The sequence below is a fragment of the Panthera onca genome, chromosome E3, assembly GCF_046562875.1.
Source record: "Panthera onca isolate mPanOnc1 chromosome E3, mPanOnc1 haplotype 2, whole genome shotgun sequence".
Taxonomy (NCBI): domain Eukaryota; kingdom Metazoa; phylum Chordata; class Mammalia; order Carnivora; family Felidae; genus Panthera; species Panthera onca.
Genome location: NC_138354.1, coordinates 34332774 through 34360517, shown reverse-complemented (window position 1 = coordinate 34360517; position 27744 = coordinate 34332774). Strand labels below are relative to the sequence as shown.

At 44.1% G+C, this 27744-nt stretch overlaps 1 protein-coding gene across 1 annotated transcript; it reads left to right on the top strand.

The window, feature by feature from the left end:
- The first annotated feature begins 3 nt into the window (after window positions 1-3).
- On the top strand, window positions 4-26989 carry HAPSTR1 (HUWE1 associated protein modifying stress responses). The gene is made up of 4 exons (XM_060648460.3): window positions 4-700; window positions 1340-1420; window positions 12494-12769; window positions 24497-26989. The coding sequence occupies exons 1-4, from the start codon at window positions 475-477 to the stop codon at window positions 24739-24741; spliced, it is 828 nt and encodes a 275-aa protein (XP_060504443.1). The 5' UTR covers window positions 4-474; the 3' UTR covers window positions 24742-26989.
- The last annotated feature ends 755 nt before the right edge of the window (window positions 26990-27744 follow it).

Genomic DNA, 27744 nt, shown 5'->3' with positions numbered 1-27744 from the left:
CTTCCCCAGTCAGCATGTGGGCGGGGGAGGGCGGAGACCAGCAGCCGCAGAGGCGTCGACGGCGGCGGCGACGACGACGTTCCTCAGTCTTCGGGGTGGGCTCGGCGGCATAGGCCGGGCTGTGCGGCGGGCTAGGCGGTCAGCGGCGGCGGCCTTAGGAGGGCCGCGGCGCCATGGGCGGGCGGTAGACGGGTTCGGGCCGGCGACGCGAGGTGCGGCGGCAGTCGTCCGGGCCGCGGCGACCTTCCGCGAAGCCCGGGGGTGGGGAGGCCCGGGGCGGGGGTCGTCCCGGGCTGCGTGGGGCCGCGGGGCGGGGCTCGCAGGCCGTCGGGGTGCAGGAGGTCTGGGCCGCCGCGAGGAGCCGCCGCCGGTCGCTGGGCCCCGCCGCCGGGCCGCTCGACGACGACGCTCCCGCGGGGGCCCCGCCTGAGGAGGACGCGGCGGCGGCGGCGAGGCCGCGGGAGGCCGCGGAGGATGGAGGAGCGGAAGGAGGAGGGCGAGGCCGAGATCCAGGAGCACGGGCCCGAGCACTGGTTCTCCAAGTGGGAGCGGCAGTGCCTGGCCGAGGCCGAGCAGGACGAGCAGCTGCCCCCTGAGCTGCAGGAGGAGGCGGCGGCCGCCGCGCAGCCCGAGCACAAGCAGCAGAAGCTGTGGCACCTCTTCCAGAACTCGGCCACCGCCGTGGCCCAGCTCTACAAAGGTGAGGCCCGCCGCCGCCATCTTGCCGCCGCCGCCCCGCCGCCGCCGCCTCGGCCGCCTCGGGGCCGGCCGGTCGGCGGAGAGCCCCGGGGGTGGCCGCCCTGGCCCTGCCGCCGCGCCACCGCCCCGCCGCCCCCTCCTCACAAGATGGCGGCGCGGGGGGCGGGCCCGGCGGGCGGGCCGCGGCTGAGCAGGGGCCGGCGCTGGGGGCGCCCCCGTTTGGGGCCGCCGGGGGCCCGCCCGCGCCTCGGGCCCGGCTGCCGGCGCCCCTCGGGCCGGGAGGGGCCGGGGAGGGGCTCCCACTCACAAAATGGCGAAGGCAGGCGGCGGGGCCGGCCATTGTGCCCGGAGCCGGCCTCGGGGCGGGGACCGGGAGGGGGCGCCTCCGGCGGGCGCGGCTCGGCCCCGGGGGGCTGCACCTCTGAGCCCCGCGGCTCGGCCTCGTCCCCGCCGCGACCCCCTGCCCGCCGTCCTCGCAGCGAGTGTGGGATCCCGAAACCCTGGAACAAAATGGCGAAACCTAATATGGCCGTTCGGAGTGATTGACGCCCAAATAACCTCTCTTTCTCTGTGTCTCTCTCTCTCTCTGTGTCTTTTGTGTTTCTTTTTTCTCCCCTGCACCCCTCACCCACTTTTTCAGACCGAGTGTGTCAGCAGCCAGGACTTTCTCTCTGGGTCCCCTTCCAAAACGCAGCCACCGCCGTCACCAACCTCTACAAAGGTAAAGATAACCTTGCTGCATTGCCGCCTGAGGGGAAGGGCAGCCTGCGTCAGGGCTTGAGTCCTCCGTTGCCAGGGAGGTAGACACCCCGGCCCGGACTGCCCGAGCCTTTTCTGCGGCCGAACCCGGCCGCCGAGTGCCTGGAGCACTTGGTGGGGCGAGAGCTCCGGGGGTGGCCTGGCCGGAGCACGGATTCTCAGCTGGGGCGTCTGACCCCGTCTTCGCCTGCCTCGGGGACGTTTGACGCTGGGGGCAGTTTTGAACGTCATGTCATCGCCGAGAGGGGGCTGCTGGATATCCTGCCCTGCAGGAGACCGTGCTCCCCGTCCCCGAGTGTCAGTAGTGCTGAGGTTGAGAAGCCGAGAGGGGTGCAGCTTCTCATCGCAGAAGTCGCCCAGGGAAGAAAAGGGTTTATGGTTTGGTGCCACAGACCGACGTGAGCAGCTCCTGGAAAGGATTCTTGAGAGTTAGGCAACTCAGACCAAGGTACTTTGGTAGCATTTAAGTGCGTTGAAAATCAGCTGATGGGAGTAATCTGTGCGCACGTTAACGTACTGTTCTTCCCTAGCAACCTCGAATAATTGCTTGCAGAGCTGCCATCTATCTCATTGTATATTGTTGGCAGGAAACGTGTTACCAGAGTTTGTGTCGGTAGATTTGTGCTTTATTGATAGTGTTTTTTGGGGGCTAATCTCCCGCCCCCCAGTGACCGGAAGATCTGTAAGTAAAGGTTCTTGCTCTTTGTGCGTTCTCAGTAACCATGGCATTAGATTTCGTGTCTTACGATTTTGAAGATTTGGAAATTTGGATTTGATGTCTTTTGGGGTTAAGGTTCCTATGGAGAAAGGATTTGAATTTGTTAATCTTAGGAAAAATGTAATTAAATCGAACGTTTTCAAACTTGTAGAAGCTGCTGGTAACAGTAATGGACTATGTGCACTTCAGAATTGTCAAAACAAGTTGAAGCACAGGCTGTGGACTGCCTTTTCAGGTTCTCATTTTTGTGTAAGAATGTGGAAATGGTGGCAGCATTCTATAGGAAAAATGTCCCTTCTTGTGAGATTTCCTGGGTGGAATTTGCAGTTTTGGGGGACAGTAATTTGAAAACAAACTGGTGAATGGAATGTTAATTCCAGGGAAGGAGGAACTCAGTCTAGGCTTGCGAGAAAAAGGAAACGATTAAATGTTGTCTCAGTGGTCAGCTTTGATTCTATGTAGGTGAGTTCCTTAAATTTTGACTTTTGAGTGAATTACTCTAACATTTATCAGTGCTTGAGGGTGTTAAGCATTGTCTGGAATGGCTCTTGTTTTCATCCAGAGAATTTTGAAATATTTAGTACCTGTTTTAAAAACTCCTTTCTTGGAGTATAATTTGGATATTGTGTAGTCAGTCTTCTTAAGAATCGTAGCTCAAATTTGACAAACCTACATCGAGAGAAAGCATCTACCTCCAACCCAAGCCCGCGGCACCGCTGATCTGATTGCCGTGTGTAGTATATAGTTTCTCACTTCCATTAGGTCATGAGTAGAGCTTTATGGTATGCGGTCTTTTGTGCCTGGCTTCATCCACTTCCCATGTTTCTGAGATTGATCCCTTGAGTTCATACTGAAGGTGTGAATTCTGCCCCTCCTTTTTTATTTTTTACTTATTTTTTGCTGAGTAGCATTTTGTTGTGTGAGAGGTACTACAGTTCGTTCATTTGTTTGTTGCAGTTGCTTTTTGTTTGAAGCTGGGGGATGGCACCATTTTTGGTGCTTCTGTATGCCAAGCTCTTTGCCTAGGTCATGCAAAAATACGAATGTCCCCTAGATTTTCTGTTCAGTTTTTGGTGCTGTTGTGTGTTTTTATGATGTATCTCTTTAGAATTAAAGCTGGCAGTTTTGTATATTGCCTTAGGTGAGAAGATGCGTTCAAAAGCTGAACTCTGAAATTATCCCTAATTTGATTACTGGATTTGAAATTACTTTTTGTAATATATTGTTTCTGTTGAGAAGATTTAATGAGAGCGCTTCAGTTTTTTAAAAAATAAAATCACGTGATGTTCTTGGGTTATTGTGAATATTAGATTGTTAGAACTCGTTGTATTTTGTGTTGTGTTACTGTAAAGGTAAGTCTGTCTTTCTTTACCTGTTAGGAGAGGTAAGCTGTGGTTTGTGGTATTTGGTAGTGTGGCAGCATAGTCTTAACTGATTGACAGAGAAAGGATCATGCTCTGCAGAGCCTCACGTTCCTCTTTTTCAGGGTGAAGTGCTTGGGGACCAGGAATGCAGCTGTAGGAATAATTAGGTACCTTAAATAGAACTGGTACAATTAGCAAGGTAGTGTCACCAGTGCATACAGCCTGGAGTAGTGGTAAATCTAAATCATCCTTCATAGCTCTCATTAAACGTTTACATGTAATTTACAAGGGGAAAGATTTGGAGGGTCTCTTTAAGTGGACACTGCTTCAGTATTTTATATGATGAAAGACTAAAGCTAAAGCTAAAAATGGCTCCTTTTCCAGTCCGGGGACAGAGAGGTTGGCACTTGTACCAGGTTCTTGATAACCCCTAAAGGGAGCACATTGGAAGCTCAGAATGGTGGTAAAAGCTTAACTGAGGATCTTTTGGTTGCTTGTGGGCTTTTTGAAAAATCAAGTGTCAGTTTGGTTTGGCTCGGCTCGAAGGATTTAGAGGAGAGTGAGTTGTCCCTCATCGTGGACAGGATTCAGCAAAATGGAGTGTGTGGTTCCTTCTACTCCACTGAGTAGGGCCAGACTTGGGTATCCTCTTTTGGAAAGGGGAAGAAAAAATCTTGATGGTCGGTTCTCATCTCTATCTTGTTTTGGTAAATATAAAGAGGGCGATGTTTGTTTACTTTTCAGTCAGGTTCTGTTCCTGGCCTGGTACAGTTTCTGATGTCTGCAACTGAAGAGGGGAGCGAAAAGTTACTGAAGTTATTTCAGTATAAATACTGAAATATTAATATAAATACCCCTGCATTTTCCTGGGTGCCAGTCGCAATCTGTCTCCTGATTCCTCAGTAGGAAAGTACTGGTCTCCTTACCTAATGCTAACTTCTTTCTGTTTTGGGGGGGGGGGGGGGTCCTTGCCCAGAAGAGAGGTTGGACTGGTGGTTGTCCTGGGATAAGGCTAATCCCATGGGCCTCAGTGGTGAGTCTAAAGTGGCTGCAGGTACCTTAGCTCTTCAGCAGAGCCCTTGAGCCAATGCTTGCTCTCACCCTACAGGGCCACTTCTCAGCATTTCCCTAGCTGACTTTTCTTCTTTAATGTTTTTGAGAGAGAGTGAGTGGAGGAGGGGCAGAGAGAGAAAAAGAATCCGAAGCAGGCTCAATGCTGTCCGCACAAAGCTTAATGTGGGGCTTGCACCCATGAACTGCGAGATCATGACTTGAGGTGAAGTTAGAGCCTTAATCTATGGAATCACCCAGATGCCCTTCCCGTTTATCTTTAAAATAGTATTTTTTTTTTTTTTTTTTTTAATTTTAAATTTTTTAGTGTTTATTTTTGAGAGTGTGAGCAGGAGAGGGCCAGAGAGGGAGACAGAATCTGAAGCAGGCTCCAGGCGCTGAGCTGTCAGCACAGAGCCCAATGTGGGGCTCGAATCCACTAACCGTGAGATCATGACCTGAACTGAAGTGGGATGCCTAACTGCCTGAGCCACCCAGGTGCCCCTTAAAATAGTTTTTAATTTTAATTTTTTAAAGTTAGCTCTACACCCAGTGTAGGGCTTGAACTCATGACCCTGAGGTCGAGAGTCACATGTTTCACTGGCTAAACCAGCTAGGTGCCCTTGTGTTGACTTTTAAAAACTGCATCACAAACTTGAGTTGCATAGTGAGTTCTATCATCTGTGTTGGGAGGTTTCTCTTGATGCTCTTCGGGGGTTAAAGATGTTTCTGGTTCTCCCCTTGAGCACTGTTTGCCCAGGGGGCATGTCTACTCTAGCAGTGCTTAAAGAAAGCCAGCACTGCAAGCAGCACTGCTGCTATTGTCGGAGTTTGGATTTTGGGCTGTCAGTACTTAGCTGTATGGTTCTGAAGACAGGTAATGGAGGGAGATGCTTCACCATTTGTGCTCCTTCGTTTTTTCCCCTGTAACTGGGGATACGTTACCCAAACCTTAGAGGACAAGATCTGAGTTTAGTGCTAGGGTATCTGGGGCAAGGTGAGTGTTGACCTTGTTGGTATTAAAGTTCTGTTTTTCAGCTTTTTCTGGCTCTGGGAAGTCCTTAAGATAAAGGGAAGAAATTCTAGGTTATTTTTTGCCTTTGCATTTTTCTTTTTTTTTTTTTTTAATCTTTAAAAATTTAAAATTTTTTTCGCCTTTGTTTTTGAGAGACAGCATGAATGGGGGAGGGGTGGAGAGAGAGGAAGACAGAATCCGAAGCAGGGTCCAGGCTTTGAGCCATCAGCACAGAGCCTGACGTGGGGCTTGAGCTCACGAACCGTGAGATTATGACCTGGGCCTAAGTCAGACTTAACTGACTGAACCACCCAGGTGCCCCATGTCTTTGCATTTTTTTCTTGTGTTGAAAAAAGCTTAGTGGGAAGTACTTTCCTTTTTTATCTTTCCCTAAAAGTACTAAATGTAAATTGGATTGGCAGGTGAGAAAAATAGCACGATGCCCTTTAAGTCCTTATTTTTGAGATATCTTGATGCCAAATCCTTTTTATAATATGCTGTCTCACTTCCGTGTAGCAATCTTAGACCATATGTGGAGTGAGGGTGAGCAGGATGTACTGAGAATTTGGGCCCAGTGGTGAGCAGTTGGTGTCTAAATCAGTGGTCAGAGAAAGCATGTTCTACTTGGAGATAAATAGAATTTCATCTCCTTAGAATTTGACTTTGTGGACTTGGTTTGTGACTCACCTGTAAAAAACCCATTATTGACCTTTGAAGCTTTGTTCAGAAACGCCTTAATATGGATTATTGTTCTCTAAGTCTTAAATTTTATTTTTAATATAAGGAGTAGTGGCCTCAATCACTAATATCCCTTGTGGATTCTGTCAGTTTTTGTAGAAGACAGTCTTTTTTTTCCTTAAGTTTATTTATTTTGAGAGAGCGCGAGCAGGGGAGGGGCATAGAGAGAGAATCCCAAGCAGGCTCCACACTGCCAGCCCAGAGCCAGATGCAGGTATTGGCCGTACAAACCGCAAGATCAGGACCTGAGCTGAAACCGAGTCGGACCCTTAACTGTCTGAGCCACTCAGGCACCCCGACAATCTTTTTCTTATATACAACTTTTCTGTAAAAGGATGTTTTGGTTGCAAATAAAGCAGAAATTACAAGGCAGACAGGCTTCAGTGGTGTGGGCATGGTTTGGCTCCTCTCTGGCTGGAAGGCTGAGGATAGGATGGATTTAATTCAGTCTGTCCTGCTCTCAGCTCTCTACACTGTGTGTGTGCATGTGCATGTGCAAAGCACGAGCTTTGTTTTGGGGCTAGTTTCAGTTCGTTGGCAGCTTGCGTCTTCGGGTCACTCACTGACGCTGACGAGCCCTGGCGCTTCTTTTCCGGGAGCTGCCAGCAGATGACTTCTTTCTACCGGCTCTTGGCCAGAGTTGGGTCACATGCTTAATCTGAACCAGTATCATAGGTACTGTTTGGGGCTGTGCACATGAGATGAGCACTAAACCACGTGTTCCACCTCTTGAGTGAATGTGAAGAAAGCTCTCCCTACAGCTCTCCAAACAGAAACTTTGGAATCCCTTTCGGAGAGGCAGGGTGAGGACTGGATGCCAGGCAGATGAGGCCACTGCATTTCTTCCCTGGCTCCTTTCCATTGTTGTGTGTGCTGGGTGAAAATTGAGTATCTAAGTAGCTACAAGGGAGTGCTTCTTTTTGGATACACTGCTTTGTTAGGGAATATAGGAGTCCTTTTCTCAAAACTGTTGGAAAAGGCTTTTATTTTGCCTGTAGCTCAGATCTTTGTATGTAATGAAACCTTTTTCATACTTATTTGCCCTGTGGCAGACTGGTTGGTTAGTGTCGACGCGTTTCTAAGTTCAGATATTTAGTCGTTAGTATTCCTTGCAAATGTTACTTTGGTCTAGCAGTGTGTTCTCACAGTGTGTAGACCCTCTAAGGAGAGTGGGAGACGGTTTCTCTTTGGTTGGGGAAGAACTGTGTCCCTTCACCTGACTCCCAGGCACGGCCCTCTGAGCCTCAGCTCCAGTTCCTTGTCTCTGAAATGGGGAGGTCTGCTCTGGCTAACTCCCATAAGGTTTGTGAGTGTCAAAAAGCTATAAACAGTGAGATTGGGTTAATCTTGTCGGTGTCCTAAGTAACAAAATTGTGCATTTGGTCTTCATCTCGGTAATCAGGTGATTCTGTGCCTCTTGTCCCCTGCCAGTGGGGACAGGATTAGACCTGTAAAAATCTGGAATTCTGTTTCAGCTGCTTATATAAAACCCTTTTTTTTTTCTTTTTTAAATATGAAACATGGGACATCTACCATGACTTGTCCGAGTCCATTTGTATTTTGAATAAGGAAATGAATGTGTTGTGCTTAAAGGTTGGGTTGACATTTTGATGCCCTTGGGGTTTGCCTAACCTTCAAGCTTCTGGCCCTGCTGCACAGAGGCTTTTTGGCTTCAGTAAAATAGCTTTGCACATAAGACTGTCCCCACAGTTTCTGTGCTCTGCATTTCTAGAATTTGGATGTCTGTCTGTCAAGGTTCAGATGTAGTCACAGCAGTCTTGGGCTGAGAGCCTTCAGAAAGCCATCCTTGCGCATGTTTATGGTGCTGCTGTTCACTAAATCAACCTGTGATGACGTTAAAATCTAGCCTAGTCAGGCCTAAGATGCTCCAGTAAGTATTCATGTGTCTCCTGTTTAGTGCAAGGTATGGTGGGAGGATTTTATTTTCAACCAAGCAACAGTTTAAAGTCCTAAACATAAGGACTGTATTTGAAATGCTTTAGGGTCAGTCAATGTGACGTTTTCTGTTTAGGGAAGTAACTGAGATTGGGTTAATCTGGGTGGTGAGGTGATTGGATTCGCCTTTCAGGATATGCTGTTAATGGTACAAAACCAAGTTGGGCCCGGCAGTGCAAAAGGGTGTACCTGAAGACCTTAAATGTCACTTTTTGCTTTTCTCTTCCTGTACCTTCTAACCTGTAAAAGTCCATGTTTTAGAAAGTGCCTCATATTTAGTGTGTTCTTGGTTGGTTCTGTTGTTTCAGGCTCAGAATTTCTGAGGTGAAATAATTGGTCAATTAGGAAGACATTTTTTTTAGTTGTGTAAATTTTAAAAGAGCTTCACAACTTACATAACTGTCTTTCATCTAAACCAGTGAATAATTGCGTTTTCCAGCTTTGTTCAAATCTGTGATTGAAGCATCAGGCCCTCCTTGGGGGAGCCTGGCTGGCTCAGTTCGTAGAGCATACAGCTCTTGATCTCAAGGTTGTGAGTTCAGGCCCCATGTTGGGTGTGGAGCCTACTTCAAAAAAAAAAAAGTCAGGCCCTTGCAGATCTGATTTTTGGGATTTCCTTGTGTCCTCCATCAGAACAAACCAAAATTTAGCTTTCTTCCCTGAATTGTCATTTTTTTTTTTTTTTTTTTTAAATAACCGCTTCTGGTGGCCCCCTCCCTTTGGCCCTTGAGTTTTGTATCCAGTTTATGGAGAATTTTTTGGTGTCTGGTTTGCCAGGTGTACATTTACACGACTACTTCATCTTGGTTTGTGCTGTGCAGTCCTCCTTTGCACTTGTTTTTTGTACTCCTTTTGCACTTCCAACTTTTCCCCCCTCTGTACTTCCAATTCTGGGCCTGCTTCCATTTGGTTCTTGAAAAATAAAATTTCCTCGCTCTGTTTGGAAACCCCCTTCTCCAGTTATGAGCTTGAGTATAATCATTCTTTTAGGTAGGGTGGGTTTGTAGAAACCTGGTTGCTTCTAGGTACACACGTATGTTTGGTGCTGTGGCATGGGATCAGTTTTTGCTCAAAGACATGATTTCTCTGAAAATGCTTCCGGTGCTTTCAGAATCTCTTCTTTTTAACGTTTTTTTTTTTTTTATTTTTGGGACAGAGAGAGACAGAGCATGAACGGGGGAGGGGCAGAGAGAGAGGGAGACACAGAATCGGAAACAGGCTCCAGGCTCCGAGCCATCAGCCCAGAGCCTGACGCGGGGCTCGAACTCACGGACCGCGAGATCGTGACCTGGCTGAAGTCGGACGCTTAACCGACTGCGCCACCCAGGCGCCCCGAATCTCTTCTTTTTAGATCTGGCTTTCCCAAGGTCATCTTAGAGTTTACCTAGTCCTGAGATTAGCTTCAGTAGAGTCTTTAAGAGATGGAAAGTGCTATAGTATACTCCTAAATGCTGTTTATGTTTAAAATGAATTTCACTCTTGCTTTGTTTCTGATGAAAGGAGAAATCAGAAGCTGTTCGTTCACATTGTAACTTGGTGTTCAAGTCTGAGATACTAGAGAAATTACTTCATTCCCAAGCTGCTTTCTCTATCTTTAAAATAAGAATAATCTTCTTCTCAAAGTTGTGATGGAGTTTACTTTTTTTAAAAAAATTTTTAAATGTTTTTATTTATTTTTGAGACAGAGACAGAGTGCGAGCAGGGGAGGGGCAGAGAGAGAGAGGGAGATACAATACGAAGCAGGCTCCAGGCTCTGAGCTGTCACCACAGAGCCTGATGTGGGGCTCAAACTCATGGACTGTGAGATCAGGACCTGAGCTGAAGTCAGACCCTTAACTGACTGAGCCACCCAGGCGCCCTTGGAGTTTACTATTTTTAAAGCGTGCTCCCATGGACAAATTCTTCCATTAAAAAAACTTTTTTTTTTTTTTTTTTTTTTTAACAACAGGGATTTGTCATCTAAAGAACAGGCCTTGTTATAAAGTTCTGCTTGTGCTGCCCTCTTGCCATCTTGTTTAATAATGCAAATTCATGGCAGTTTGGGATTCTCTGTGATGTCTGGATTATTGTGTTTCTTTCTGGAACACAGCTCTTTTTTCTTTTTCTTCCTTTCTTCCCTCCCTCCCTCTTCCTTCCTTCCTTCCTTCCTTCCTTCCTTCCTTTCTCTTTTCTTTCCTTTTCTTTCCTTTTTTCTTTTTCTTTTTCTCTTTTCTTCTCTTCTCTTCTCTTCTCTTCCCTTCCCTTCCCTTCCCTCTCTTTTCTCTTTTTCTTTTCTTTTCTTTTCTTTTCTTTTCTTTTCTTTTCTTTTCTTTTCTTTTCTTTTCTTGAGAGCGAAGGAGAGAGCAGAGGAGGGGCAGAGAGAATCCCAAGCAGGCTCTTCCCACTCCATCAGCGTGTAGTCCGATGCAGGGATCAAACTCCCAAACTGAGATCATGACCTGAGCTGAAATCAAGAGTTGGACACTTAACTGACTGATCCACCCAGGTGCCTTGGAACCATCTTCTTTTCTTTAAACTTTTTATTTATGTATTTATTTTTGAGAGAGAGACAGAGCACAAGCAGGGGAGGGACAGAGAGATGGAGACAAAATCTGAAGCAGGCTCCAGACTCTGAGCTGTCAGCACAGAGCCTGACTCAGGGCTCGAACTCATGAGCTATGAGATCATGACCTGAGCTGAAGTTGGATGCTTAACCAACTGAGCCACCCAAGCACCCCGAAACCATTTTCTTTAATGTCACTAGAAGTATACTCATGATTTTCTGCTAGCAGAGCAGTCCAACTAAAAATAAATTGCAGTGGCTTAAATTTCCCAGTTCTTTTTCCAACTGTGTAAAATCATGGGAAGAGCAGGGATTGTTTTTTTGAAAACTTGGGCTTAGTATATACAGGGAGGGGTAGTACTTACAGGGAGACTGGGAGGCCAGTCGGAGATTTTAGTTGCAAGGTCTTTTGGGAATGATTATGAATGATGGGAAACTTTTGGGGGACTGGAAGCAGAATCCAAGTGTATACTAGGGAAAGGAAGCCTTTTCTGTTTCCACTGTGCTGTTTGGTGTTGGTGTTGACTGGTCAATCAGAATTAATTTTTCCTCACTTCTAAATTGTTTGCTGCGGCTTTCAGTGTGTTCCCAGTTCTTGGTGCTGAACTGATCTGTAAGAGTGTATCCCCAAAATGACATGGTAAATGTAGGTGGCCTGAGTGCTTTGTAATATTTAGTTCTCTGTTGAATGATGTGATGCTCCTATTTAGAATTGTGAGAATTCACTCCTTCCTTTTATTCTTTTTTAAAGTGAATTTTGAGAGAGAGAGCACGACCAGGGGAGGGGCAAAGGTAGAGAGATTCCCAGGCAGTCTCCACCCTGTCATTGCAGAGCTCAACGTGGGGATCGATCTCACTGAGCCAAAACCAAGAGTCAGATGTTTAGCTGACTGAGCCACCCAGGCACCCCAGGAATTCACTCTTTTCTGAAAGAGTGTAGAAGCTTAGTGGTTAAGAATCATGGACTCTGGAGCAAAATTCCAGCTCTCATATGTATTCTTACACCTTGGTAGAGTTACTCGGTGTAATTCACTTCCTTGTTTCCTCATTTGCACCAGGGGGACCATAGTACCATTTTCAAGGTCGTCTTGATATTTTTTTTCCTAAAGTGAAGCTGAGTATAGTACTGATAGACGTTTAATAACGTATCCATCAGAGCTCCTGGGTGGCTCAGTCAGTTAAGCGTCTGACTTCAGCTTAGGTCATGATCTCTGAGTTTGTAAGTTCCAGTGCCTTCCAGTGCCGCGTTGGGCTCTGTGCTGACAGCTCAGAGCCTGGAGTCTGCTTCGGAGTCTGTGTCTCTGTCTTTCTTTGCCACTTCCCCACCCATGCTCTGTCTCGAAAATAAACATTAAAATAATTTTTTTAAAGTAACGAATAAAACTATTATTTTTTTAAGGAACAAGGCAGAAGCTCTAGGACTGTGTGATGTTAGCTCTGAATTTAGACCGTGAAGATTTAATGCCACGTATAACACTTGAAACATGGATGAAATACCATTCAGTTGACTAAATTACTGATAGACCTCCAGAACCCCAGTCTTCACGATGCTCATTTTGGTTAGCTCCTGAAATAGTTTTCTCTTAGGAGAGAATGCTGCATGGCTCTGCTGATCATGATGTATCTTTTTTCTTGTTCTTTTTTCCTAACAGAAAGCGTGGATACTCATCAGCGAAGTTTTGATATTGGAATTCAGATTGGCTATCAACGACGCAATAAGGATGTGTTGGCTTGGGTTAAAAAGCGCAGAAGAACTATTCGTAGAGAAGATTTGATCAGCTTCCTGTGTGGGAAAGTTCCTCCACCACGAAACTCTAGAGCTCCCCCAAGACTGACTGTAGTGTCCCCTAACCGAGCTACTTCAACGGAAACTAGCTCATCTGTAGAGACTGATTTGCAACCCTTCCGGGAAGCCATAGCTCTGCATGGTAAAGCCGTTTAAACATATTTCTTTGGAAAAGTGGTTAAGAGTGTGCCTGTCGACCCCTTTACACATTTAGGTTTAGGTCCAGATATATTGTCTTGTGTTTTGTCTCTTATTAGTAACTAAATGCTCCAGAAATGTTTACGCAGAATGTAAGCTAAGAACTTACCTGGGCCATTTTTGAATGTTAGCTAGCCTATTCTAAAAAATGTTTTTAGAAAGTTAGTTTGAGCTTATCAGTGTCACAGTAACAGAATCTTGCAACGTTGATTAGAATTTATTGCTTTATACTTCTTATTGTACATGTTTTCCTATTATTCTGAGTCAAACAGGAAGTTCTTGTGTCTTCAGAATTCTGTTATATTTCCAATTGCCTGGAGAACCTGGTTAGCAGCAGGCAAGTGAGGCAGGAAATTGTTGGGCTGTTCTCCTGGGGACTCCCTTTGGCCCTGTAAGTTACTGAGTGTGCCTGTCAAAGGTGAGAGTTGATGACCCAGGTGGGAATGGAGAAATGTAAGAATGATTGATTTTCCTTATGTCTCTTGTCCCTTAGGTCCTTGATTTGATAGTCAGGACTGTCAGGACAGTCCATCACTATCTCCCCAGGCCAGACCTGCCAGAAGGCGGCATTCTTGGCCAGGGGGTTTAAGTATTACTGGAGAAGCCTGGGATATGCAGTCAACAAGTCTGTTGTTTGTTCCTCTCTAATACAGATTTCCAGATAGAACTGGGAGAGGTACTTACAGGACATTTAATACTGCTGTGAAAATAAAAGAACAACAAAATAATGAGACTTAGTAGATACAGAAAAGAAAACTTGAATGGTGCAGGTGACTGAGCAGAGAGAAGCAATTAGTGAATTAGGTCAGGAGTCCTGTTAGAAGTCAACATTTCTGGGCCACAGTATAGGCCATCTAAAAAACCAAGTAACCTGGTAGTAAAAAAGGTGGGATATATATGCAGAGGACATCTATATCCTTGAAGCTTTAATGCTTATGTTCTTGTTCTCTTTGGCGGACCTTGATTCTTTACCTACACCCTTCATCAGAACCTGGGGTTGGAAACAGTGTTTTTCCCTTTTGATAGTTTGATAAGTTAAAAATACATCTGTTGCAAGAGAAAGTCCCTGATATATGGATGCAGTACTTAGGACTGCCACTGTCTCATGTAGTGGAATAGTCATGCATCAGAACCTCTGAAACTCAGGCAAAAAAGAGGTCCATCTGGTCTTTGTTACAGAGTTCACATCTTTTACCGTTAAGTTTGGAACAAATGATTGGAAGCGTGTGTAGTGTCAGGTGGCTGTCCTGTCTGCGCATGGTAGGGCCGTATGCGGTTGTCTCTCTAAGCATTCTGATTTTCCTTATCGTCAAGTGCAATTTAAGATTCATTCCATACCTGTCTCGTTAAGATTTCCTTATTCTCTATTCTACTATACTTAAGAAGATAGTTTTAAGACACACAGATGCCACTCCTGTTAGGAAATCTTAGTGCAATTGTATACCTTGTAAAAAGGGCCAGCTTCCCCCAACCCCTCTTTAGACTGTTCAACTTGTGGTTTATTATTTTCCTGAACTTCTGTTGGAGTTTTAGTGACAATGTAGTTTTAAGAAGAGATTATATTTATAATTTTGACTTAAGTTTAAATTGTGAGGTTTGAGAAAGTTCATAATTATAAAGCTATGTAGAAAAATAATCTTTCCCTTCAATAAAGTTTCCCATTAGCACAAGTCCAGAATATAGTGGAGACTCAGTGTACTCTTTACTCTTATCCTAAGGTTCATACCCTGAATTTGTGTCTTAAAACAGTCTAGTAATATGGCCTCTTGAAAGAGTGTACAGAAACATAAATTGCATCGTGTTTTGTCCTATAGTGGTTTATAGAGGACATCGATGTGTTGAGAATGCTAGTCTGGTTTGAGTGTTTACAATGACTGGAATGATTTCTAGTAATAGGGCATTGCTAACTAAGTTGTAAGGCAGATTAATGACCAACTTTGTAACCAGCGGTCCTAGTGATCTGATTTATTGGATAGTCTATAAATTGAAGTGAAAGCTGTTTAGATGATCTTTGAAAACATATTTGGAGACATCTCAATTAGGGCACATACTTGTCAGAATTTAGTTTTGCATATAATTTGCTTAACCAGATCTGTGAAATGTAATTGAAGTCAAATTGAAGTTCTTAGGAATCTGCATTGGAAGGAGAGTCTAAATTTATGAAGTTTTAGGGTATGGGTTGGTGGGGGAGGGGTGCATAGGAGAAGCACTGTGTATTGAAGCAAACTTCTTAAGTTTATAAACCGCAAACATGAGTATAGGGGATTCACACCATTCTATCCCTTTTTATAAGACAGGACGGTCCCCCCCCCCCCCCATAGTTTTTCTTTATCAGTTCCGAAACACCTGTACCAAGCACCCTAAATCTATCTAAAATACGCATTTTTATTTGAAGAAAAATGGCAAAGATGTACTTACAGTACATTTATTTCTTACACTGTGTGTGATAGTAAGATCCTCTGATTAGTACCTCATCTGCCTCAGACCGAACCCAATTTCAGTCATACATCCATCAGATGGTTAGCAAGCAGTTTCAGTCAGATCTGTTGGTTACTGAAGCTTACAGAACATAATCAGTCCTGTGCTTTGTTCTGGCTCTTGTCTGCAGCATAGGTCGCTTTTTTTCTGAGTACCATGGCATCTAGTCATCTGGATCTTAAACTCACCAAGAAGTCCGGGAAACACAGGCATGTGCTACACGTGCAGCTAGGACCTGCCGCCTCATTTTTAACGTAATAGAAGATTTCAGGTGGACCTAAAATCCTCTGGACCGTTTTGGTGGTTCTCAGTCTCCCTTTCTGATGATGTGGCTTAGGCATGCCTTCTCATCTGGAGTTTCCCTTTTCTTTGGTCTTTTCTTTGTCGGCTCCTTCAGCCTCTGACGTTTCCTCAGGTTCTTGACTGACTTAGATTTCACTCCCGCGGTTTCGAGCCCTCGCCGCCTTCTGCAGGCCCCTTGCTTGCAGTTTCGCCCACTTCGGGCCTGCCGGGCGCGCGTGTTCTCTCCTGTCCACCACGCCACCCCTGCAGGCAGGGCTCTCACACAGGGCTTCACGCGGACTCCCCTTCCCGCCCCGTCAGCAAATACCTGGCTTTTCCTCATGGAGCCATCCAGATGCGTACATGGCAGATTCTGTGCTGTCTCTGGGAATATATAAATGAAGAGTGAGTGCTTCCTTTTTTACTGAGGCCAACACATACTTGGAAAATTTAATGTCCTGAGCATGGTTTGTGTATGATGTTCTAAGGGCAGAAAGGGACATTTTACAGTGCACACTGGGTGTACGTTAAGGGAAGGCTCTTTGGAGAGGATAAACCCTGGGCTCTTGGAATAATCTTCCTGCTCTTGCTTCCTGGCCCTGAGATGACCCAGTTGCCAGTCCGTGTTTCCTGAGGCCACTGGAGCAGTCCTTTCTGTCTCGTCACTTGACTGAAAAATGACTTTTGTTGATGGAGAAATACGTTGAAGTCAGAACCCAGCACTGAAAGGCCCTTCTGATTGGATCTTCACCGTGGGTCAGATATCTTAGCTATACTGTCTCATGTGTGAAATAGCTCCGTGCTCTTTTCCAGTTCTTTCCCTCCGCCTGCTCATACTTTAAGACTGATCAAACGCTTCTTCCGTAATGAAGCTTTCGTTCTCCCTTCTGAAGCCTTCCTTGAGCTGTTAATCTGCTCTTTCTCTTTAGATTTGCTTCTTTGGCTGTCCTTTCCAACATGGGGCTACCTTAGGGCAGGGCCTGGTCTTAAAGTTTCTGCCTTTACCAGAACCTGGCAAAGAACCTGGTGTTAGATGTATTCTAAGTTGAACACAGAGTTCAGAGGTCTGTTATGTGAAAATATATAGTACAGTGGGTGCAGAGAACCTTTAGAAAGAGTTGAGGATCAAGATCCCCAGATGACTATAATAAGGGTAGAAGTAATGGTGTACCTTAGGAGAGCTACAAAGTAAACTCTTTAATTAGAACAACCAAGACTCGAATGGGGTTTGAGGATGATGTACCATTACAGCTATTTTAGTGTTTACTTAGTGCAAGCAACTCAGCTTAGGACATTCTCATTTAACCTTACACTTGCCCGGAGTTACTACCATTTTGTTGACGAAGAAAGGGCGTATCTGGCCATGATGGAACAGATGAGTAACTGGTAGAATAGGTATTCCGGATCTGCCTGTATACACACTCTTAACCACTGTGCCTCCATATTTGTGCATTTATGGTCCTTCCCCCATGGGGTTAGGGGTGGAGTGGGGTGGGAAAGATCCCTAGGCTTACTTTTCTTCCCTAAAGACATCAGAAAATACATGAATTTTGTATCTTGGGGTTTTCGCCATGGGTGAACCTTGAGAAGTAGGCTTGAAGGTGAATGGTTCGGGGCCTGTATTTCTGCTTCATTTAGTAGGAAGAATATTTATTTAGGCTTTTGTGTGTAGGCTACATTCCCGGTATGACCTTGGGCAAGATGGTTTACTTTCCCAAGGCAGTCGTCTTTGTAAGGTGTTAGATTAAATGAGAAACAAGCAAGGTACTTAACCTTTCACAACACCTTTTTACCTTGGGAGAAGCGGGATTTTCGGTTAGTTCTGAGTCCTGTGCAAAGAGTGTTCTCTTTGCCTCTGGGTGGCATTTTATTGCAAAAGTAGACCTGGAGATCAGGTAGCCTTTGAGGGTACTTTTTCCCTCCTCTTTTCAGTAAGGATGCCCTTTTAAATTGCATATATTACTCCAGAGGGGAAGGATAATTTAAAACTTACTGTTTATAACTTATGTTCCTTGCTAGGATCTTGTGCTTTTTTTTTATCTTGATACAAATCTGTGGAGTTAGTGAGGTTCTCTTTCTACTGGGTGGACAGACTTTGACTTGACTTGCCCAAGCTAGTGTTATATCTGGAAAGCCTTAGATGAAATCTGGTCTCCTCGTTCTGAGTTCTGTTCATTATCATGCGGGTTAGGAAAGGGTCGAGAGTAAGATTGGGGCATAGATTGGGGCATACATTCCTGGAAGGGGGGAGAGAGCTGATTAGGAGAAGGAGCTGGATACCAAGTCACTTCGCTCGCTCTTTTGATACCGGCATTAAAGCCTCCTCACATCATCTTGTGGATGGTCTTTGTAGGTTCTGGCCCTGGTTCAGACTGTTCTGTAAAAATCAGAAACACTTGGGTTTGTGTTCCAGAGGTCATTTTGATGGCAATCTTGACTGAAGTACTAGGAATTAACATCACTGGGCCTGGGTCGTCCTGTAAAATTCGTCAGTTCAGACTCAGGCCCCTAGCATGCAGGGTGTCGTGTCATAATAGGCACTGCTGTTGCTGTCATTGGCATTTGGCTTTAGGATCTCCCATTGTCCAGTTTTAAGTTCCTTTGGTGTTTAAAATAGGAAGTTTTAAAAAGGCAGTGGGATGCTACATTCACCAGTGTAAGTACTGAAAGAGGCTTAGGCAACCCAGCATTTACATGACCCTGGAGAATTTCAAACAAAGGAAAGTTTGTTTTTTCAAAGAAAGCATTTTGTGAGTTAAGCCAGCAGCTCTTTAAGTATTGAAGTCTGAAGTCTGAATCCTTTTTAGTTTGAAATCCTGCCTTTTTTTTTTTTTGTGGCTGTAGTCTTATGAGTTCTGATTTCTGCAGTTCATATCCTTCCGTGGAAGGGGTGGTCATTTAAAAATAAAGTATATATTGTCATTTTGCAGCCTTTTCTATTGCCCAGCATTTTACTGAAAGTAAATACCATGCAGTCTATTAGAGACTAGTGGCAGGGGCCTGTGTGATACAAAGAGGAGTTAGGTAATGTCTTTGAGGAATTTCTAGCCTGATAGATTTCTATGAGAGCATTTGAAGTGTTCAAACCTAGGCAGTCAGATTGAGGCACGGTACATTGCCTTCGGAGTTCATAGACTCCATTTATGGCTACTTGGTTTTTTTGCCTTTAGTCTTCTCTGGACTACGTACATGGTGATTCTTGTTCTCTTAAATCATTAAGTTGCTTGACAGATTCTTGGACATGGAGAAAACTGGGTGTAGGGCTTTTTGGAAAATTGTGTAAGGTCAGGTAGGAATTTAACTTAGGAAAAATGTAGGGCCTATTCCTAGTTTGTCATACTCAGGGTATAAAACTGATACCACCTTCTCCTAGGGTTTATGGAAAGCTGTGATTCCAGGCAGCTTGAACCAGTCGGGTTTTCGTACTCCTCTGAGCACAGGTTTTTGTAGCTTTGGTTAATTTGGTCAGCACTTCGTTTGGCCTGTGTGCTCTAGAGTGGTACAGAAGAGAAGTTAGGAAATTCCAGTGAGAGCAAAGCTTCTTGATACAATTTCACCTGAGATCCAGTACATTTAAGAAGAAATTAAGTAATTGTGCTTGGTTCTGTCTCTTCCTTAAGGATTCTTGTCCCCTTCCATCCTAGAGGTAAATGTTTAGAAATATTCTTACCGCACCGGTGCTTAGGTTAAGCGATTTTACACTGGTGGAGTAGTGTAAAGGAGACTCTTGTAACACTGCAGAGGACTAACTGGAAATCCATGTACCTGTCAAGGTGCTCCCTTCTCTTGCCCACACTCCCTGTGCAGCGTGTGGGACAGTGCTAGAGACTTTACTGTGTGCGTGTCTGCATCTTCCTGAAATAACAGAACTGTCAGTAGTTATTTTAACAGCAAAATATTTTTTAAAAAACTTATTTGGAAATAAAGATGTAAGAGATTTAATGCACCAAAACAATCACCTCTCTTAAATGCTTAGAAAAATGATTATTTCAAAGAAGCTTCTTTAATTAAAATTCATCTCTGAAGGCTGGAATCTCTAAATTACGGCCTTTGTTCAAACCAGCTTTTGGGAATGAGGAAAATGAAGGCAATTAACAGCATTAAAATTTTTGATGAAAACTTGGCATTTCTTTATGTTAAGATTAGATATTAGCTGCTGAAGTTTCTGGGGTAGGACTTCACTAAAGCTACCATCAATGATACGAAATTGTTTGGAAGTTGGCAGTAAAATTTTCTTGGACAGTTTTTCATTGATGTGAAAAAGGAGTCCATACAGCCATGCCTCAAAGCCAGTTCGTGCACCTAGTACTTAATGTCCTCCGGTAGTTTACGAAGCACTTGAACATTTGAGTTTAAATTTTCCACTAGTCTTCTGATTTACAAATAACATTCTCTTGGAAAGTTTGAAAATTTCCGAAAAGTAAAAAATTCAGTATCTTGTTATCTGACTATACAGAGATAACCACAGTTAAATGTTTGGTGCATTTTCTTTCAGTCTTTTTTTTTCAATGTATAAATATTAAAATTATTTCATAGTTGAGATCATACTGCATATATGGTACTGTATCTTTTTTTCATTTTAACGTCGTGAGCATTTTTCCCATGGCATTAAAATTGTCTTTGAAAAACTGAAAGCATTGGGCTGTCAGCATAACTGAAAATGTTTTCTTGGTGTGACACATGTATCTTTGTAATTGGTTTGATTTAGTGTGCTTTACTTCAATAAAAATTCAGTATTACAATTTACATATTGGGGTGGGGAGTGGTATCTACTTCAAATTACTAAAATCTTAGTAGAATTCTTTTTTCAGTGATTTGAACTCCTTCCTTGGTGCATTTCAAACACAACATTTACACACAAGTGCTTGCTTGCTTCAAAACCTCAGAACACCACTTTGTGCACAGGGAGCTCTGGCCATTTGAATAGTGCAATTCATTTGAAATGCAAGAATGCCAGTTTCCTAGGGTTCCAGTCAGGAAGTTCTCACTTGGTTCAAATTGTGGGGATTTCAAATCCCCTCTCATGCTGCAGATGAAAAAAACTGGTGGAGCGTATCTGCCGAGCATTCTGAGCCTGTGCTGAGTGGATCGACAATGACAGTCCTCCGCCTTTTCTCCTCTGGGGCTGGCCCTCTGCTCTCAGTCTTAGGGAGTTGGGGAGCAGGTAGAGAGTGTAGAGGCGGCCTCCAGGCCACGGGCTGCTGGACGGAGGAAGGGGGGGGTGCATCGGTCTGCATTTGCTCTTTCTGTGCCTATATGTGATCTAACTATGTGCTGGTAAACTGGAATTACATGTAATTAATTCTGAAAACAGGATTATCTTATTATCTGAAGCATGAACTTGGTATGAAAATAATAGTTATGTGCTGCTCTTAACATTTGACCATGTAACCTAGATACCTATAACCTGGACTGTAACTGTTTTAGCTCCAGTGGGAGCTTTCTTTTTAAAGTATGATTAAATCATCCTAATCTTTTTTTTTTTCCCCTCCCTCCTGCACTAATCATTTAAAACGAATGCAGAAACTTTAAAACTGCTAAGTTTATCTTGTATTAAGCAATGGAGACTTTTCTGTCTAATCATACTACTTGTTCTGCTTTTTGTCAACTGATACTCCCATAGCCCTTTTGAAAAAGTGTGTTTTGGTAGAAATTAAGTTGTATGCCCTCGGGCTGTACAACTTAGTTTTTAGTTCTGAAGCATGTTCAGACTCTCTGTACTTGTATAGGCCTGATTGTTCATGTGGCTTAGCTAAGGTTTCCTGAAGCATCTTCCAGTAGCTGTCATTGGTTTGTAAAATAAAATTTGGGCTGTTTAAAATATATATTTTTTGGTTGTTAATCTTAATTTTTTTTTTTTTTTGACACGAAAGTGTTTTTGGGGAAGATTTTCAGCTAGTTAAATGTTGAAAAGAATTTTCACTGCTGAGAGTAGGTAGGAGGAAGCTCATGTTGCACATTGTGGTTGCACTTGAGCTGCCCAACTAAAGCCCCCAGTCATACACTCAACAGAAGAAAGATGGCAGTTGCCCAGCAGTTACTGGGGAATTTTCAAATGGACCAAATTGATATTTAATGTCTCTTCTTTTTCACGGAGAATAGCAGTGGAAACAATAGAAGTGTTTGCTTGATGTGCCTGTTCACTTCTGGTGGAGTATTCTGCGAGCCTTGGGTATTTGTCCTTAGGTGTTAATAAACATGTTGCTATGTTAACAAGAGGGGTTCAGGGTGGGGGGGGTTGTTGAGTTCTTTTGATGGTTTCAAATGATAAAGGGGATTAATTACTGAAGTTAGCCCAGTTTCGTGCCGAAGGCCTAAATTTTGCAGTCTAATTATCTTAGGACTTCCTGTATTATGAACCAGCTATGAAAAGGTTCTTGTTTTAATTTCACGGACACCTTTTAGTAGTTTGTTTCAGGCCGCTAGGTTGGAAAAAAGAAAGCACAGCACATAGAACTTGGGGGGAAAAAAACATGCCAGCAATTTGGGAATAACTTAAGTTTTTAAAAACTTGATGGCAGAGATTTAAGAGACAAGAGCCACCTGGGTTTATTTCCGGGCTTTGGAGAGGGGATGAATGCCAGCAGGTTTGGGTTTCAGTGCATTTCAAAATGGATAGACTTTGAAGCACTCCCCTGTTTGCAGAATTGAGCGAATGCTGTGTGCCAGGCACCATGTACGTTAGGTGGAGATGAAGCTACACGATTGTACCGCGTTGCATGAAATGAGCCCAAGATGTTTCTTTCCCTTTTATTTATTTTTTAATAAACCTGCATGGCCTGAGGAAGAAGCAGCGTGTAGCGCCTTTTTGATGTTAAATGGGAGAGGTCCAGCAGGCAGTTAGAACTGTGGGTGGGCCCATGTGCACAGGAGAGATCCCCTGTGCTGTGGAAAACAATGCCCATCGGTAAGCTAAGGGGTCGAGGACACCACCCTGCGTGGTACCCAACTTGTCCGGTGGAAGTGAACCCCGCAGAGGCCACTGAGGAAGGAGCTGGCGGGCTGCAGACAGGAAGGAGTGGAGAGTTTCAAGCAGGAGGGAAGCGGAGCCAGCCAGAGACTAAATAGGAGAGAGGTGGCAGAGTCAGGAAAGGAGCCTCAGGGCAGAATAGGTGCCGGAGGAGCTGGGGGCCAGGCGTCAGCAGGTGCACACGGTGGAAGAGAGGTGCTGGCCAACCTACCAGAGCTGCTTGGCCGTGCACATCCGCTCTCCCGGTGGTGTGGGAGCACGAGGCCTGAGAGAGGCCAGGCGCAAGACCCTGTAGCCGCTTCATGCTAAAATCATGTTGACTTGAAGAGTGTAACAGTCAAGGGGAACATTAGATTGTGCTTAAGTTTTGAGTCGCAGCTCTTGCTTACTAGCTGTGTGACCTTGGGTCGCTTACTTAACCTTTTAACCTCCGTTTCCCATCCGCAAACAGACCATATGGATGTCGTAGGATCACTGTGAGGATGAAAATTAAAAGTACTTAACGTAGCACCTGCCTCACACAGGAAGTACTCCCAAGATTAGTGCCTCTATTATATTTTTTTAAATAGGCACCAGCCTTGCAATGGCTTAGAGCTAAGGAGTGACATGCCCACCCTTCCTCTCGCCACCAGTGGGAGGGAGGACGCATCTTCCACAGGCAGAGCAAGGAGGGGGCTGATGGCTACCAGGTAGGGAGTTTGAGAGCAGGAAGAGGTGTGGGCTGCAGAACACAATCAGCATAAGGGAGGCTGTTGACGCCTGCAGCCTGAGAATGTTCACAGAGTATTTGTAGAGTCAGAATAATGTCAAAGTTGATGTGGTAGAAAGAGAATTTTTTTCTCAACATTCAAATTTGAATCACATTAACAGTATAAACTAGAATGGGCCCCTACCAGACCAACCTCTAAGCTCATTTTAAAATCTGAGAAGTTCTGTTCTTTGGGAACATGGGAGTATCCTAGGTCATAGTCTATGAATTTAGTCAAGCAATAACAAAAACCCTGTGTGAGGCTAGAATAGCGTAAGGGGAAGTTCGTAAGGGAAATCCACCGTTCGTGATGTTAGGTTTTCAAATTCAACGCTGTGGTTAATGTTTCCTGGCGTCTCTTGGGCCTTTCACAGGTTCATCCTGAACATTTCAGAGTGGAACATATGTTTGCCTCCTTAACTGTTCAGGAATCTGAGGGATGAGTGTCCAGCGTTGGGTGCTGGGTCTGTTCTGGATTTAATTCAACCTTGAAGGCAGCAGGATTTTTTTATACGGCCATAGGCACTACCTCCTTCTCAGAGGGATCATCCATGATGATAAGTGAGGTTGTCCCGAGGAGACCAATCAAGTCCAGACCTTGGGCGATCGTATAGCTTGTTTCATCCAAGGGCAGACTCACTTTGTGCTTGAGGTCCCTGCGTACTTTTTCAGTAGTGACCCCTTTTTTGGGCTGCAGCGTGCACGGTTTTGGATGATCATTTGGGGGAAGTCGGAATGAGCCCACTCAGACCTAGAAATCATCGCTCCCCTTCGTGCACGTACACACACTATAGGGGGATCTATTGGGGGTGGTGACTCTGGATAACCAAAATGTCCTATTTAAAGCATGCGCTTGCTGTCCTCAGCCATAAATTATAAGCAGTATATACCCAGTAGAGTAGATGGGAGGGTTTTGTGATCTGTGTATCCACCTTATATGGTGCTTGAGACAGAGTATGCTTCCCAGAGTTGTAATTACCAATATTGTAAATAGTGGTAGTCTTCCCAATGAAACATCTACGCCAAAAGCCCGGCGATTCATTTTTCCAGAAGGAAACATAACTGCCCCCTGGTGACTCCTTAAGAAAACAGGCAGACCTCCTTTGACACTATGAAACATTGAAAGTAAAGTGGGTTGCTTTCAAGAGGGTTAAATAATCGAGCAACTCTAAAACCTTTTTTCTTCTTCCTAGGTCTTAGTGGTGCAATGGCTAGTATAAGCGTGCGTTCGAGTACCCCAGGCTCTCCTACACATGTAAGCAGTGGATCGAATGCTAGTCGAAGGAGAAATGGACTCCATGATGTCGATTTGAACACTTTCATATCAGAAGAAATGGCACTCCACTTGGACAATGGTGGAACTAGAAAGCGTACCTCAGCCCAGTGTGGCGATGTCATTACAGACTCACCAACCCATAAACGCAACAGAATGATCTAAACTACAGACATTTTCACACCCACCATGCTGCTTGAAAGCCACTCGATCCTCCACATATACTCTTATTGCAAAGGAAACATGAGGCCATCTTCCCTTGTTCACTGTTTAAGACAAGTGAATTCTATAGTGGTTGCCATAAAAGGAAGCTCTAGGTATTTACAGTAGATGCCTCTTGTAACCATGGCTTTCTTAAAACTATAATCCTAGCAGAGGACATCAGACATCGTGTAGTCATTAGCAAGATCATCATAGGCAAACATATTATCCGTTCCAAGGCTAAAAGTGACCTTAACTGTATTTATTCTCAAAGGGAAAGGAACTATCAGATGTTATTTGGTTATATAGAATGCTTCCCCCACCCCCTCCCACCCCCACTCCCCTTCTTCTTCTTTTTGGTCCATTTCCTGCTGCGTTGAGTATTTTGCTTCAACAGTATTGCCAGGTTCCTAAAATGATCTCAGACCCACGATTTGGCTTCCTCAAATCTGCAGGCTTCCAGTTTTTGCAGCGGCCCTGTACCGTGCACCTGGTCTCTCTGTAGTCCACAGTGTGCAACTTCTAATGATGGGACTGTGCCCTGGTTTTAGTTTTCCAAGCAGTGTCTGATTCTGGTGATTGTGTGAAGTAAAGAGGTGCTATGATGGTCATGCAATTAATACTTAATATTGAATCAATACACAGAACTTTATTGGATTCACTTTGTGTGTGTTAGCGCTCTAAAAGTAGCAATATGATTATTAAAGTGCCCCCCCCCGATTGACCCCGTAGGCTTAAAATACTCCTGTTTTAAGACAAGTACTACTTCCCACGCAGGGTACTGTTCCTTACGGTAAATGTAAACTTGTAGACTGCATTCAAGGGGGACCTACAGTAGTGAGGTCATGAACTTGGAGGATGGGCTTCCTTTTTGGCTCAGCATTAGCGAGAGGGAGTTGGATGGTGGGGGAGGGTAGGTATTCCAGTCTCTCATGTCCTTTTCTATCTACATTTTTCACGAATGCCCTACTTTGTGCAGTTTTCCATTGGAGTTGGTGGAAGATAAAGGTCTTCGATCTGCCAATAATGTGATCGCAACCTAAGTAGCAACCCCCCCACTCTCCAGTCCCCCCTCCCCTAAAGAGTGCAGTTTGGAATCTCATTCTGGAAAAGATGGAATCGCATGGAGGCTTCTCTAGATGTTAGTTAGACCTAAATAAAGGTTCTGAGTAGATTCCTCTTTTGGTCCCTTATAAGACCTCTTGTAGCCACAATGTTTTAGAGCATGCTTCACCTTCATTTTTAATATCTTGAACTGAATGATAGTCTTTTTTAGATGAAGAACTGATGTCAGCCTGCCAGGTACTGTAATTTATTCTATCATATTATTATGTTATATATCAAGTAGGACAGTGAAAATGTTTCCTTGCAAACTTGTAGTCCAGTATCAGTTAACTTCCTGTTTTTATCCTTAAAAGACCACTGCAAATCAGTGGGTTTTTCCAGTAATTACTCACAGCACTTTGTTAAAGTTTGCAATTCCTTCAGCCATTTAATAATATCTTTCTGTGAAGAAACTTTGCTAAGTTAACCATAATATTCATGGACTGGGTGGGAGGTGAATGGAATGTTAGAAATGTTCTGTATTCATATAGATATAGCCCTATTTAAAACAAAAAAAAAAAACCCAACAGAACAAAAGTCAATTCCATAGTAAAACTTAGGACTGAAAGTGAGGTATTTGAAAATTTTTGCAAAAAGTGGATCATTCTTTTTTGTTTGAATATAATAGCAGGAAGAATTATACCTGAAACAGACGAGCCTGTGTATTAGGAATACTTTTAAGCTTCCCTTTGGAATATGCCCAGAAATGCATTTGGAGTTACCATTGGTTTTTTTTTTTCCCCCATCGTTGTAAATTTAGATTCTGGAATTGGCGTTTGGTGTGGTGTGAAGCGTAGCTCACAAGTGGCCAGACCCCCTCTTCCTGAAGGATTTTGAGATTGAGGAACGCCTGTATAACCCTCCCTTTATGCCTTGGTTCTCTAGTTCCTCCTTCCGAAGAATAACAGGTTTTTTTAAATTTTTTATTTTTGGTTGTTTTTTGTTTTAGTTGGTGCTCTGACGCTGAATCTCAGTACCCTTTACTCTCGATTGTCAAATTTTGATAAAACATGTGCCATTTTCTTTGGTTAGAGAAAGCAGGTCTTAATGTCTGCCAGAACACGATTTATATGCCTTATTGGCTCCATTAAACTTTTTAAAAACTTTAGCATTCGTTACTTTTTTCCACTGCATTGAATCTCAAATGCGATTTGTCAACCTCCTCGTAACTCCCCCCACCCCCGCTCTGTCTCCCCTGCTCTCTCCCGTGCCCCCTGAGCACAGAATAACTCTTCACATTTAGGAGTAGAAAGGGAAACGATTTCTCTCTCATAGGAAAACTTAGTTCTGACTGCTAGAATTTTGAAGCCTTTGATTGTGCCATTTTAGATGCAGACAAATCATGGAAGATTGCATATTGTGTGGTACTTTTTAAATGACATTGATTTTCTTTTTTTCAGTCTCTTGAGAACAGTGTAGGCTGAATTTTAAAACTGAACGGTTTACTCTGTGGGAACAGAACCTCCCTTCATCTTAAGCTAGATCCTCGGATTCTTTCAGACCTCATGGCTCATGAGACCTGTTGCTGTCGCCCTCACTTGGCATGAGTGGGTTCAGCTCATCCTTACTTACCCTGCAGTGTTCCGAGCATGGCTGAAGCATTCAAAACTTAATTACAATGTTTAGTATTTTATAGAGCAAAATTAATGGAAAGCATTTGGCTGAACTAAAGACCCACAGTCAAATTCTTCAATGTGGTTTACCCAACTGGAGTCATGGTACACACCTTAAATCATTCAATGAATAAATAATTTAAAAATCCAAAAAACTATGGGGCTTGTCTGCGGTTTTGTTTTGGTCACCACATCCGAGTTAACTTTTTTGATCGAGTCAAGTTCAGTCTTTTAGAAAAGAACCAGCCTT